Below are 14,335 nucleotides of genomic sequence, written 5' to 3'. Positions count from 1 at the left end.
ACACCTGAATAATAACAACAAAATTATATTGAGATAAAATAGGGCTTTCCCCAAATTCGGAGCAGATGAGACTCCAAACTCTTCCAGATACAGAGGCTCCACAGAATGACTTTGGGAAGGAACAATCTCTGTTACTATGCATTTCATTCATTTATTCTTTCAACAAATACTCAGCACCTGCTGTGTGCTCATCACTGTAACAAACCTTGGATACAGCAAATGCCTGTTGCATTTCTCTGTTACGCTATGTTCCCCTAGAACACATAGGTGGCATTCAGTGTTGATTGAATCAATAAATGATCCTAAGCCTTTGGGGCTTCATACTAAATTTCGTATTGTTTAGTTAGTATTCTTATGTTGGTAAAATCTGAGTTAAATAGATTTCAGGGTAGCCTCAAAGGATAAAGTGAGAGGTGAACCACTGGCAGGCAGCAAGTAGCCTAGGGAGAGTGGAGAGAGCTGTGGGCACATTATTGTATTGCTTCCTACTGAGATGAGGTTCAGGGGTTGACCGTGAGGTGAAGTACAAGAATCCATTCTCACATGGGCTCTATGGAAATTAGCCTCAGGACTTGGGAACTGCCTGTGCTGGTGAATCTTTCAGCTCTGCCTTGTTACAGGGTGGGAGAGGGGCTGTAGTCTTCCCCTCTCTAAGGCCAGTCCTCTGCCGCTGGACATCAGAATCAGTCTCTCCAAATAGGAGTCCTGGAGACAGCGACAGAGTGGCTGCTTCCTTTACCACGGAAGGGCATAATTTTGTTTTGAAATAATCAACAGGCAAAGGTTTCAAGACAAGAATGTAGTGGAAAAGATGAGGGCTTCCTTGATAATACAACATTTAGTACCTTGGGGAGTTCAGTCTTCAGACTGAGAGTTCTTTCTCCTCCTTGTCTTGCTTTCCTTTCTCCTTCCCTTCCTTCTTCCTTTACATCTCCCCTACTCACTTCATTCTTTTCTGCTTGCTTGCTTGCTTCCTTCCTTCCTTCCTTCCTTTCTTTCTTTCTTTCTTTCTTTCTTTCTTTCTTTCTTTCTTTCTTTCTTTCTTTCTTTCTTCCTTCCTTCCTCTCTTTCTTTCTTTCTTTCTTTCTTTCTTTCTTGTTTTTCTCTTCCATCCTTTCAACAACCTAAGCAATCCTGACTCCTTTACTTTTAATGAGCATGGGTGCCTATTTAAAGGCTGAAAGGGTTTCAGGATGTTTCTGGGGAAGATAAAATGAATGAAATAATGGTTGCTTCATTATTTCATTAGAGGCAGGCTCAAAGGACAAGCCTCTCTGTTATAATAACATCATTAACTGACAAGTCATCATATTTGGGGGACAAGGTTTGTTTATTGCTACCTTGTTAAATATCACATATTTCACTTGTAAATGTCATGTGAAAGTCATTTCTCTAGGAAGATGCATGCAGCTCTTACGGTGAATTATTTGATTGACATTCCCATTAATTTTTGTCTACCATTCAACAAAATCATTAAATTAATGATGAGAGTAAGGGTCTCCTGGAACGTGGATGACTGGATTTATAGTCACTAGGATATCCCTAACAACTTGAGAATGTTCAGGGATTCATGTTCCTATTTTGGTCATTTCTGCTCCTGTTCTTGTCCATTATTATGATAGTCGTGGAGAATTAGCACTTCTGAGGCTGTCCTATTGTGGCTCTCCAGGAACAACTCTATTAATACCTCTTTTTACCTTTCTAGGTGCAAATTCAGGAGAGAGATTCTTTCAGCCAGATGCCCCCTTCCTCAGATCCTCCTGAGGAAGAGTCTCCATCCACCAGGACCACAATGAATTTCTTGTCCATCTCAGAAGGGACTCACGGGGAAGAGCCACCATTGGCCCAATCCTTGCAGTTGGAAAACTGTTCTCAAGACCCACAACAGACAGAAAAACAAGACAGAAAAGGCAGTGCATCTAGCAGGTCCTGGGAAGACCTAGGACATGAGCCCAGCATCCCAGAAACCAATGATGAAAATATGTACCCAGCTGCCTCCTCACCTCCTCTCCCCCAGGAGGGCAGCAATGCCTGCAGTGAGCCTGAGGCTCTCTTTATTGCTTCCGGTGAGCCTCTAGATGCTGCCCTCCTCCTGGCAAATCCATGCAGTGAGCCAAGGGGCGGAGAAGCAGTGAACGTGGTGGAGTGTTTTGAAGATGGTGACCAAGGAACATGGTCTGATACCATGGATCCTCCTGTGGAAGCACCAGTTGATAAATATTTGCCTCAAGAGATTTGCTCCATGGACTTTGAGCGGACAGAAGGTCACAGCAAAGTATGTGATTTATGTTCTCCTAATGACAAGCCCCTGGCGGTTCTTCCTCAGGCACCAGCTTCTGAGTCGCCTCAGTCCACATGTGAGAATGCCAAGGATAGACGCTTGGCCATCAGTACCTTCACCTGGAACATGTCACAGGAGGCCAGCAGGGGTGTCACAGGGGCAAATGAGCCTGAGGTGGAGGATCGCCCCTGCATCTCAGCTTCCACAATCCAGGCCATCCAGGAGAGTTCAAATCCCTGTTTCTCAGAAGGGCTTGGGGAGCTTCATCCCCTTTCTTCTGAGAACAAGTCCTTCGTGCACCTTAACGAAGGAGGCAGTGAGACCCCCAGGACCAGTACCCCCACTACCAGGGACATACCAGCCAGGCACAGTTCAGTGATGAAGGTCCCACAAGAGAAGCCAACAGCAACAATGGCTAATTCTAAGTGTCTTCAGGTGGCCAGGGAGACTGAGGACACATCACCTGTTGTCGTTGAACCCAAGGTCCACCCAGCCAAGTATCACACTGTTTCAATTTCTGAAGACAGCCCAATAGAGGGCACTGAGGAGAGTTCACCCGAGGCGCCAGATGTAAACCACTACCAATGTCCTGCCAGTGTAGAGTCAGGCCATACTTTAACCGGATCCACAGACGAGCTCCTTTGCCTGACCTCCAGTGTTCCAGAAGTCTCTGGCCCAGAGGGAGAGGAATTTTGTAGCAATTCTCCTCTTCAGCTTGATGATCAGTCTCTGGATGAAAGCCAAATGGGGTTCAGAACAGACAACAGGAGCTTTGACAAGGATTTCCGAGAAAAAGGAAGTGAAAGGAGGCAGAGAATCCAACCAGACAGCCTGCCCTACCACGGTTCCCTTTTTGCACCTGATTTCCAAGAAAGTTTGTCCCAGTCATCGGTTACACAGGAAGACATCTTGGTGCCCTCAGAGCTCTCCCCAGAAAATTCTAGGGAAGACACAGTGTGCAGCTCAGGTGTGGAGCCCACTGTCTCCGTGGTAGCAGAAGGAACCAGGGAAGAACACATCCAGACACTGAGCAATGTTCCATCTCTCTCTGAAATCCTCCTGGGGGAGTCCCAGGCCCTGGGACTAGGCAACTGGGAAGCAGGTAACAAGGTGAAGATTATAACCCTAGAGATTCCTGATTCTGAAATTTGGCCATCAAGGCAAGTGACGGATCCTGAGTGCAAAGGGGCAGAAGCTGGATCCACGGTCTTTGGCAGGGCCTGGTCTCTGTCTGATGTTCTGAACGCAGATTCTGCTGTGGCAGAACCCGCCCCCTGGGGGATAGCAGCAGGGGCCCAAAGTCCTTGGGCTGAGATGACTCCAGTCCCCGCTAACAACAGGAAAACAGGCGAAAGTGTCACACCAGCCAGCATCATGTATTGGAGTAGTCTTTCTTCCCAGGGTATGAGCCAACCCAGGTTCCTGGAGTCATCCGTGGACCCCATGGAGAAAGAGGAATTATGTATGATAGATTCTCTATCCCAGGCTTTGCAAATGGAAAGGACAGGACTTGCTAGCAATGTGAGTCAAGAGCAGGAGGAAAATCAGCTCAAGATGGATAATTCTGCCTTATTGAACCAGTGTTTGACCTTCCCTAACATCTGGGAATCCTCTGTAGATCCTGTTGATGAGATAGGTGAGAGAGAGTGTCATAGGACTGAGAAAGTAGAACCTTCAGAACCCATACTGGGGGCCCTTGGAGAGGGGAGTGAATCCACTGATGGAAATCTGGGCCAGGAAGTGGAAGTCCAACCCGCCCTTCTGCAAGTTCCATGTTCCCAAAACAATGAGGAAACCATTCCAAATGAAAACATGATCAGCCAAGAACAAGTAGTCTGGGAGAGAGAAGAGGCCAAACCAAGTCAAAATGAAGCCAGAGGAAAACTACAGCCGGCCATTTGGCAAGCCCCCTGTTCTGAGGAGGGTTTGCAAAGAACTCCATGTGCAGGCAGCATGGACCGAGCACAAGAGGGCAATGATAGAAGTTTAGGGGAGGCAGAGCAAAGCAAAGAGGACAAGGCTGAATTTCTTTCCCCCTCGTCACCTCTTTCTAGTTGTCTTGCAGTAATGACTGATGCACCTGTTGAAGATGAGACTCACTACTCCACAGGCCAAATTTATAGTCAATTTGCAGATGAACCCAGAAACCATCAGTATGTATTTTGCAATGCGGAGGGAAGGGAAACTACTGAGACCGAGCAGGGGAAACATGTGCCCTCTTGTAGTGATCTTACGCCATGGCCTTGCAGTTCATCTCCCCAAGGAAACGCCACACACTTTTCAACAAGTCATAGCACGGAGGAACTGAAAACAGAGGAGTTTCAGATTGGGGAAACCAAAGCCCCAAGTTCATCTGACTCCCAAGCAATGACCCTGGCTTTCATTTCAGGAGAACGTGAGTCAGAGAAAGCCCCTGAGGTCCTACAGGACCTATGTCAAAAGGGCTCTATCCTGGGAAGTGGGAATAAGTTCAAGGAGAAAGAGAAGTCTAGCCACATGGCTGCCCAGACTGGCAAAGTACCAGGGGCTCGATCATCAGTGGCTAGGTCAGAGGAGATCAAGAAGAAGCAAGAAACTCCAGGAAGTGGACATCTAGCTGAGGGAGTAAAGAAGAAAATTCTGTCCAGGGTGGCAGCCCTGAGATTGAGATTGGAAGAAAAGGAAAATGTCAGAAAGAACTCAGGTCTTCCTAAAAAAATACCTAAGCTCGAAAAATCATTATTACGCACCACTGAGAAAAAAGAACCCAGAAAAGCACCTTGCAAAAGAGAAGGAAAAGGTGAGGCCCTGTTGCTTTCTATGGCTGACGCTTGGGTTTCTAAGACTAGGTGTGAAGTTCTTTTGTCCTGTTGAATCCTTTGCAATTCCCCGAGTATCCACCAGGTGGGAATGGTGCCTAACTATGGCCAAATAGGCCCACATTCCTCAAATGTGTGGAGGCTTTGGCCTTCCTGGAAGGCCTGTTAAAACTGGAATTGGAGGCCAAACATGGCAGCTCATGCCTATAGTCCTACCTGCATAGGTGACAAAGGAATGACATTTCAGTCCAAGACCACATAGGCAAAAAGTTTGAGAACTTATTGGGGGAAAACAACAACAACAACAAAACCAACTAAAGTGAAAAAAAGAAAAGGCTGCTAGGCACGGGTGGTCACGCCTGTAATCTTAGCTACTCAGGAGGCTGAGATCTAAGGATTGCGGTTCAAAGCCAGCCCAGGCAGGAAAGTCTGTGAGACACTTATCTCCTGTTAACCACCAGAAAACCAGAAGTGGTGCTGTGGCTCCTGTGGTAGAGCACTCACCTTGAGCTGAAGAGCTCAGGGATAACACCAAGGCCCAGACTTCAAGCTTCACGACTGACAGAAAAAAAGAAAGGGCTGGTGGCATGGCTCAAATAGAAGAGTACCTGCCTAGCAAGTGTGAGGCCCTCATTCAGACTCAGTACAGCCAAAATAACAGGTTACAGGGACCCACTCTTGAGCTTCTGGTGGGGGAAGGGCACCCAAGAATCTGTACTTCTACCAAGTTCCCAGGTGATCTGACAGGAGATGGGTAGCTAGAAGCAACTGATCATGGCTGCCTGTAGATAAATTTGATTGAGTGTGATGACAATACCTTTCTGTTTAATTATCTTTTAGAAAAGATAAGCAGAAACATACATCTATATAGCCAATTTGTACCACACAGGATTTATAGAAAAAAAATCTTCAGCACAGTTTAAGTTTCTCTTTTATTCCCCCCCCCCCTTTTGTTGTCAGTTGTAGGGCCTGAACCCAGGGCCTAGGTGCTGTCCCTGAGCCTCTTTGTGCTCAAGGCTAGTGCTCTACCACTTGAGCCACAGCACCATTTCCAGTGGTTAATTGGTGACAAGAGTCACCTGGACTGGCTTCAAACCACAATCCTCAGATTTCAAGCTCCTGTAGCATTACAGGCATAAGCCACCAGGGCCTAGCTTATCCCAATTTTGGTTTTTGTTTGTTTTGTTTTTGGTCAGTTGTGGGGCTTGAACTCTGGACTTGGGCGCCGTCCCTGCGCTCTTCAGCTCAAGGCGAGCGCTCTACCACTTGAGCCACAGCGCCACTTCTGGTTTTCTAGTGGTTTGTTGGAGGTAAGAGTCTCACAGACTTTCCTGCCCGGGCTGGCTTTGAACCTCAATCCTCAGATCTTAGCCTCCTGAATAGCTAGGATTACAGGCTTGAGCCACTGGCACCCACTTCCCAATTTTTTTTATTAGCATACATTTAGTTATACACAGGGAAGTCACTATGATTTCTCCCTCTTTCTACTTTCAACAAGTCTCATTGTTCTATTTTCATATCAGTGTACAAAATACTTGGACTGTATTCAACCACCCATACATTCTCCTTTCATCCTCCCCTGCCCACTGGTATCCATGATCAAACGGAACCTGTTTTCCCTTCCTCTGCATCATTGTTTTAGAGCTGCATTTGACAGCTGAGAGAGAATATACAATATTTGACTTTCTTTTTTTTATTGTGAAAATACTGTACAGAGGGGTTACAATTACATGGGCAAGATAATGAGTACATTTCTTATCAAGCATTGTAGCCTCCAATATTTGACCTTTTTAATCTGACATTTTTGCCTAACATGATGAGCTCCAGTTCTTTTAATTTTCCTGAAAATGATATAATTTCATTCTTTTTTTTTCCCCGGTCATGGGGCCTGAACTCTGGCCTGGGCGCTGTCCCTCAGCTCTTCAGCTCAAGGCTAGTGCTCTATCAGTTGAGCCACAGCGCCACTTCCGGATATTTCTGCTTATGTGGTGCTGAGGAATTGAACCCAGGGTCCCGTGCATGCAAGGCAAGCACTCTACCACTGGGCCACCTTCCCAGCCCCTATAATTTCGTTCTTTATGGCTGAATAATACTTCAACAAATGCTGACAAAGAAGTGGAGTTTAAGGACCCTTTTACACTGTTGCTGGAATGTAAACTAGTGCAACCACTAGGGAAATCAGTATGGTGTTTTCTTTGAAAACTAAAGCTCAGACTACCATATGATCTGTCTATACAATTCTTAGATGTATCTGAAGGAATGTAAGTCAGCATACAGTTGAGATACACACACATTTAGCACTATTCAAAGTAGCCAAAACATAATCAAACTAGCTACCCATCAAGAATGAATGCATAAAAAATAGAGCATAGATATATACAACAAATAAGAGTATTATTCTTTCATAAAAAAGGATTCTCTCCTTTTTCACCATTGATTTTTCAAACCTTGGTGTTTCTTCCAAATATGAGTATGAACTTTCTTTTGAACCCCCCACCTCTTCCTACTCTTAGACTTTTCTTTCTGAGGGGTTTCTGGACCAGGTTTGAGGCCCTTCAGCCTTAATGGTCCTCATGATTGTAGTTACTTCTACTTAACCTTAGGAATCCCTCCATTTCCATGCCATAGCACGAGTCTAGCCTGTCTCATTTCAGATCTCACTTTCCCTTCCCACACATCCGGGCAAAAGTCAGAGAGAGAATAACAAAGCAATCTCCAGAAACCCTGGTGTGTTGCAGAAGGCATGATGCCTGTTTGATCTGAAGGGGGGGATTTCCTCATATCTTCATCTGCATCCTCACACTAAGAGGCTGGTGTTTGTTATTCCCAGCCCACATCAAACAAGCTCTTAGTCCCTGATGCAGAAAGGATTAAAGATGAAACTGCTGCACAAAATGCCTAGAGCTGTTTAACACGTTCTTAGTCTATATGTACAAGAGTACCTAGAAACAGTAAAACAAGCTTGCTTGCTGCCATCCTTCCTTCCTTTCTTCTTTCCTTCTTTTTTTCTTTCTTTCCTTCCTTCTTTTTTTTTTTACTGAAGTTTGAACCCAGGGCCCTTGGCTTGCTGACAGGTGCATTCCCACTTAAGCCAAACTTCAGCCTTTTCTTTTTTAATTTTGTTATTTTTCAAATAAGGCCTAGAGGAGTTTTTGCTTGGATCAAGAGATCCTTGTATTTATTCTTCCAGCAAAGCTGGGAAGACAGGCCCATATCTACATGCTAGCCTGAAGCAAATTTTTTTTTCTTTTTTTAAAAAAAATATAATTTTATTGTTATTGAAGTGTTGTGCAGAGGGTTAACATTTCATTAGTCATGTAGTGGCATTCTCTTTGGCCAATGTCACCCCTTCCTTTGCTTTCCCCAAGTTTCTCCCTCCTGTCCCTGCCCATAACCTGAAGCACTTAAAAAAAAAAATCTCAAAAATGTCAATGGTTCCAGCTTAGAGGGAAACAATTTATCTGGAACTTTTCCCCACGATCATTGACGGTTACAAAAAGGTGGTCCAGAGAGCTGCTGCTGTGGAAGAGTTGGATCTAAGCTCAGTGAAACCTCCTTAAGTAGTGAATGAGTTTTCTGCTTCGCTTTGGTCTCAGCAGACACTTAGATACCAGGATGTACATTTACAGGCTAACTCTGCTCAGGAAGAGGCAGAGGGTTGGATGAGTAACAACCAGTCCCTCAGCCAGAGAGTAGCTGAGATTATCCACTTTTATAGGCTCCCAGTGCATCAAATAGGCTCTTACTCCCTGGTGCAGAACAGATTAAAGATGAAACTTGTACATATAGTCTCTGCCATGGCAGAGAGCAGAGCCTTCTGAGAAGGCCTGGTGCTTCAGCATGAAGCTAGTACCAAGGGCCCGGGACCACATCCTGAAAAGATGCCTCAGGCCGGAGACAACCAAAGAGTTTGCCAGGCCAGACCAGTCCAATGTGACAGGGAAGGACTTCCCCCATGCTCCTTGGTCTGTAGAGAGCACTCAGAGGCACAGGTGCATTGCTGAGACTTTTGTAGGCGTTTGTCTGTTTCCCCTGCATAAGGAAGTCTTAGGAACATCCTTGATGACTGACGCCACAAGGTATTGGAAAGGCCTTTAGGGAAATGGCCTGGGGGAGGGCGGGGGTGGTAGGCCTTGGTCAAAGCCTTAGACCCAGCAGTCACCTGGAGCACTGGGACCAAATGAATGGAAATGAGGTTTGCCTTCAAGCCTTTGTTGGTCTTGGTGAATTGAATGGCCCTCCATGATGCACTGAGCTCTTATAAAACTGGATAATCTTAGCTACTCTCTGGCTGAAGGACTGGTTACTCATCCAACTCTGCCTCTTTCTGAGCAGAATTAGCCTTTAAATATGGGTCCTGCTATTTAAGTGTCTGTTGAGACCAAAGAGAAGCGGGAAACTCATTCAATGCATAGATTATTTCACTGTAGTGGAATGAGCAGCAACTGAGTAAACAAAGCTTGTCTTATTAATACACTTGGCTTAGCTGAGGATAATATACTTGTGATAATGATTACTTTGTGTTACAGAAGATGTGAGGTTATGGAACTAGGTCTTAATAAATTGCAATCATGTTTCCAGTAATTTCATTTCCTAGCAATTTGTTTCAACCACTTCCCCAGATAGTACATCTTTGGCTTGTTCTAATGTCTAGGCTGCCACCCAGAGGCTGCCCTGACCAATTACACATTTGCCCTGCAGGTCAAGCTCTCACACTGACAAAAATATAAAGCAATAAACTGATGTGATGGCTAATGTTTGTAATCCCAGAAATTTGTAAAATAGAGATTAGAAGAATAAATCACAGTTTAAAACAAAAAATCAAGACCCTACCTAAAAAAATAACCTAAAAGCAAAAGGGGCTGGAATAGCTCACATGGATGACAAGGCTGAGTTTAACCCTAGTATTGCCAACCCAGGAGAATTTCTTAGGGTGCCTACTGTATTCAAGCTTCATTTGCATCTTTTGTAAATGAACTTGATGTCAAATATCAGATACCTCTACGATTCACCAGGCCCTCTTCATCAATGACAACTGTGACCAAAGTGGGAAAGATAGGTAAATATTACTTAATGAGTAATTTATTGTTTGTTTGCCTTTTCTATTTTGGGGGCATAAGCACAGTTTCCTGAATTAATCTAGATTTTATTCTGTTCCCTAATCCCGAACTCTGATTTTTATATGGACCACGTGAGTTCAAACCCCTCTGAGTTCCAACTCCCCTACTATCCGCCCCCCCCCCCCAAACCCCAATCTATCTCAAGTTCTTATCTCACTTTTAACATTACTGACCTCAACGAAGGAATTTTAAGTAATGAAAATCAGGAGTTTTCTTTTAAAATGTTTTGTTCATTTTTCCTATTATTTTATGTTAAACCAGCCACATTTTCTTGTAGACAGTTGCCCTACTTACAAATTAGAGCTATTATTCCTGTCTCTTGGAATTTTTGTAAGAATGAAATAGGATAAAATGAGAAAGTCTTTTGCCTACACTGACCTGTAAATCTTTTTATTTCTAGCTCCAATATTGTTGAAAAAGATCCAAGCTGAGATGTTTCCTGACCATTCTGGAAATGTAAAATTGAGCTGCCAGTTTGCAGAAATTCACGAAGATTCTACAATCTGGTGGACAAAAGATTCCAAGTCAATAGCTCAAGTCCAGAAAAGGTAAGATATGTATGTGTTCCTGCCTGCCTTCCACAGCTGCTTGCTGGTTCATTTCTTAGTGTCATTGTAAACAGAAAATAATCCAGTACAGGAAGTAAAAAGACAAATTGAAGCAAATACTTAGTAACCACAACATCCAAGAAGAGTAAGAATCAATACAGAGGGCTAGACAGGATGCCCACGGAGGGGTTCTCTACTTAGCTCTGCTACTTTTGAATTCTGCACTCTTAGCAAGCCACAGCACCTTTCACTAGTTTCAACGTCATGAAGTACGTCGAATAATATTCTAGTCTGAGGCTTTGTGGTCACAAGGTTAAAGGACTGTCTTCTGTAGGTTAGGTCTATAAATTCTGTTGGGTGTTGCCTCGTTCCTGAATTTCCATTCATCTCACAAAGGTCAAGGAAAGCTAAGAAGGCAAATCAACAAGATATCAGATAACACATGGGGTTTCAGAAAAGTAATAGCTATGGCAGATGGTGGGCAACTATCTTGAAGACAGGAAAGCCAGTTTATTTCTGGATCCCTGGGATATTAGAGGAGACTGAGGAAGGGGCAAGAATGAGAATCATTGCCAAGAACTCCTGAGATAAACCTGACTGATGGATCCCTAAAACCCCTTCTTGATCACTAATGCTGGTCCAAAGGAACTGGGAGACTTCGGATTCATCCAAAGCATTCTAGAAACAAGCCATCTGTCTTTGTGGAAATCAGCATCAATTAAACACCCTCCAGAAACTTATTTCTGCCAAAACAGGCCTGGTTTGGCTCCCAAATCATGGGAGGTGCCCCATCCTCTTAATCTGGTCACAAATAGATTTTTTTTCAGGTTTCTGTGGAATTAAATCAAATACATCTGCTTGGAACATTTGTGTAGAAAATATTTCCCAAATGCAACTAGGAGCTATAGTTCACTTCTATGAACATCACTCAAAAAAAATCTAAATGAATCATGATTAATACAATATCCATTTGGCCTAAAATACCACCTATTACTCTGTTGTATATATAGGCGTGAAAAGAATTATAATGAAGAAGCAGTTTGATTTTTTTCCCCATTTAATTTCTTTTTTAGTATATATTAATTTTAAAAAGGGTTGATTTTTTAAATCGTGGTGGTTCCCTAGAGTTTTGTTAAAAAGCGCTAATTATTCATTTTAATTATTTTCTGAAGCTGTCAGCCAAGAACAATTAATCCGCATTTTCATTGTTTTTCTATTAACCAGCCCTGCTCATAACTCAGAATTGGCACTTGAATTTTCTTTTGTGTTTGAGGCATATCTACAAAACCCAGCTTCACTCTAGGAAGCAGATGTTACTAGTAAGCATTCAAGGCCTTTACATCCTTAGTGATGCTTCATCGCTAAGCAATGGCTTGCTTGAACCCATATGCTTTCTGCACAGTGACACTTGAGACTGTCTAGAGTCATAACTCCTTTGTATAGTGATAGATCATTCATGTTAGGCAGATAGGTTTTCCAGTACTGGGTAAATTCTCTCACCCCTATTTCCAGCTGAGAATGTTCGTTTACATGTCCCTGTATGAACTAGCTCACCGTCTAGTGTTTGCTAGCTTTCTACTATTATAATGAAATAACCTGAGATAGCTAACTTACAAAGAGGGTTTGCTTTGGCTCACAGTTTTGGATAATCCAGTCCAAGTTCAAGCAGACTCATTGGTTTAGCTTCTAAGTGGAAGATCCCTATGCCATGTGAGAGACAAGTAGCAGAGCAAACTGCTCATCTCCCAGCCAGGAAGCAGAAATCAGAGGAGCAGCTGGAAACCCACAAGGGCATTTTCCCCAATGATCTAAGGACATGCCTCTAGGTTCTGCTTCTTATATATACCTCCCAGTAACATCCCAGAAGACATTCAACATCCAAACAGCCACACTTATCAAGGGATAATTTTCAAGGAGTTGAAATCTGTCAATATGTACACACAAAGACCTTGAACTCACTAAATAGTGAGAGAGTCAGTAATGTGGTAAAGCTGTTCCAATGAACAGTCAAAGAATAAAATTGGGGGGGGGGGGTTGTGGGGCTTGAACTCTGGACCTGAGCGCTGCCCCTCAGCTCTTCAGCTCAAGGCTGGTGCTCTACCACTTGAGCCACAGTGCCACTTCTGGCTTTCTCTTTTTATGTGGTGCTGAGGATTAGAACCCAGTGCTTCATGCATGTGAGGCAAGTACTCTACCACTGAGCCACCTTCCCAGCCCCGGAGAATAGAAATTTATATAATTGATCAGGCAAAGAAATGCAGACATAAAATTTCAAGTTGATTAAATAAAACAGTTAATATTTGACAAGTGATAAATTTGAGGATTGTCTTTCCTACAGTAAGAAAAATGTACAAGTTAATGCATGATGTAAGAACATCTGGGTGGAATTCTGGCTTTTGCAGGGGAGGGGTTTCTAGCTAGTTGCCACAGCTGCTCTCAAGCTCGTGTTCTTCCAGGCACGTGCCATTGCTGACTGGCTGGACTCTATCTAAATAGTAAACAGCAAGTTCCAGCCTAAGAACGCTCTCCTATTGCTTTGGTAACCCCCCTGGGTGAGCCTATTAAATGGTGACCTGCAGAGGGCATGGAATCTACTTCTTGCCTTTGTCTATATTTTGGATACGTCCCTTACTGGGCTATGTTTTGGAAGCGAGGTGACAGAACACTTTGTGCAAGACCAGTAGCCTCTGGGGACACCAAGAAGAACATGGTGCTCTGCGTATCTGAGTACCAGTGATCTGTCTTGGCTCCAAGAAACTCTCAAGCTGACACCTCCGTTGCTAACCACAGCCCTCTGTGCCTTTTTGGTTGCTAGGAACCCACTGTTCACTCTGGGAGGAAACCTTTTTAGGAGTGGCTGGGCTTTGGAAAGAGTCTTTGTCCATATGGGATGGTTTCACTGACCGTTGAGCAAGCCCTTAGAGCACAGGTCACATTGCTGCTGCTGCTGCTGCTGCTGCTGCTGCTGCTACTGGACAACCAGCCAATGCTGTGGACAACCAGCCAATGCTGAGCTGGCTGCTGTTAAAGGCAGACTCTCATTGGATGGCCATGGGAAGGACAAGTTGAGGATGTCTCAGCCCAGTCTGGGGAGTGTGAGGCGGGCTCTGCCAAGTCCTCTGCCTGAATGCTGTCCCCCTCTTCAGCACTGGGTATGGGTCTCTCTCCATCTAGCCAGTTTTGCTCCTGGTAGTGCTCTCTGATTGTACCCTTAGCATTGGCTTCTTTTACATTTCTCTCCACAGCTCTGTGGCGTCCCTGCCCAGCCCTCTCTGTGTTTTGCCAGGTTTTCTCCAAAAGATAAAAAGATTCCATTTCTTACAGGATAGCAGGATGTGAAACTGAGCTTCTCCCTCTTGGTTCAGAAGGCATACAGTCACCTTGTAATTTACTCAGTTACTTTGCCATTTGCTGTTTCTCCATCTCCCAGGCTAGAGAACCCACAAGGACAAAAAGACTGTGCCTTCCCCCTGTCACTGAATGCCCCGTACTAAGCATATAGCATCCTCTTGGGGACATAAAAAGGTGGTTTTCTTTCATGGGGAAAACCTACCCACACCACTGCTGCCCACACTAATAGCTTGTGAG

The 14,335-nt window shown here is 44.2% G+C and overlaps 1 protein-coding gene across 1 annotated transcript in view; it reads left to right on the top strand.

Annotated features, from left to right (window-relative positions):
- Positions 1–14,335, top strand: part of Alpk2 (alpha kinase 2) — a 102,053-nt gene that overhangs the window by 58,278 nt on the left and 29,440 nt on the right. The window contains exons 4-5 of the mRNA XM_042675100.1: positions 1,706–5,060; positions 10,600–10,747. Of these exons, the coding sequence (XP_042531034.1) occupies positions 1,706–5,060; positions 10,600–10,747 (3,503 nt within the window). The remainder of the gene's footprint in view (positions 1–1,705; positions 5,061–10,599; positions 10,748–14,335) is intronic.

The sequence above is a fragment of the Dipodomys spectabilis genome, unplaced genomic scaffold, assembly GCF_019054845.1.
Source record: "Dipodomys spectabilis isolate Male_0828 unplaced genomic scaffold, ASM1905484v1 ptg000024l, whole genome shotgun sequence".
NCBI lineage: Eukaryota > Metazoa > Chordata > Mammalia > Rodentia > Heteromyidae > Dipodomys > Dipodomys spectabilis.
This window is presented reverse-complemented; position numbering and strand designations above follow the sequence as displayed.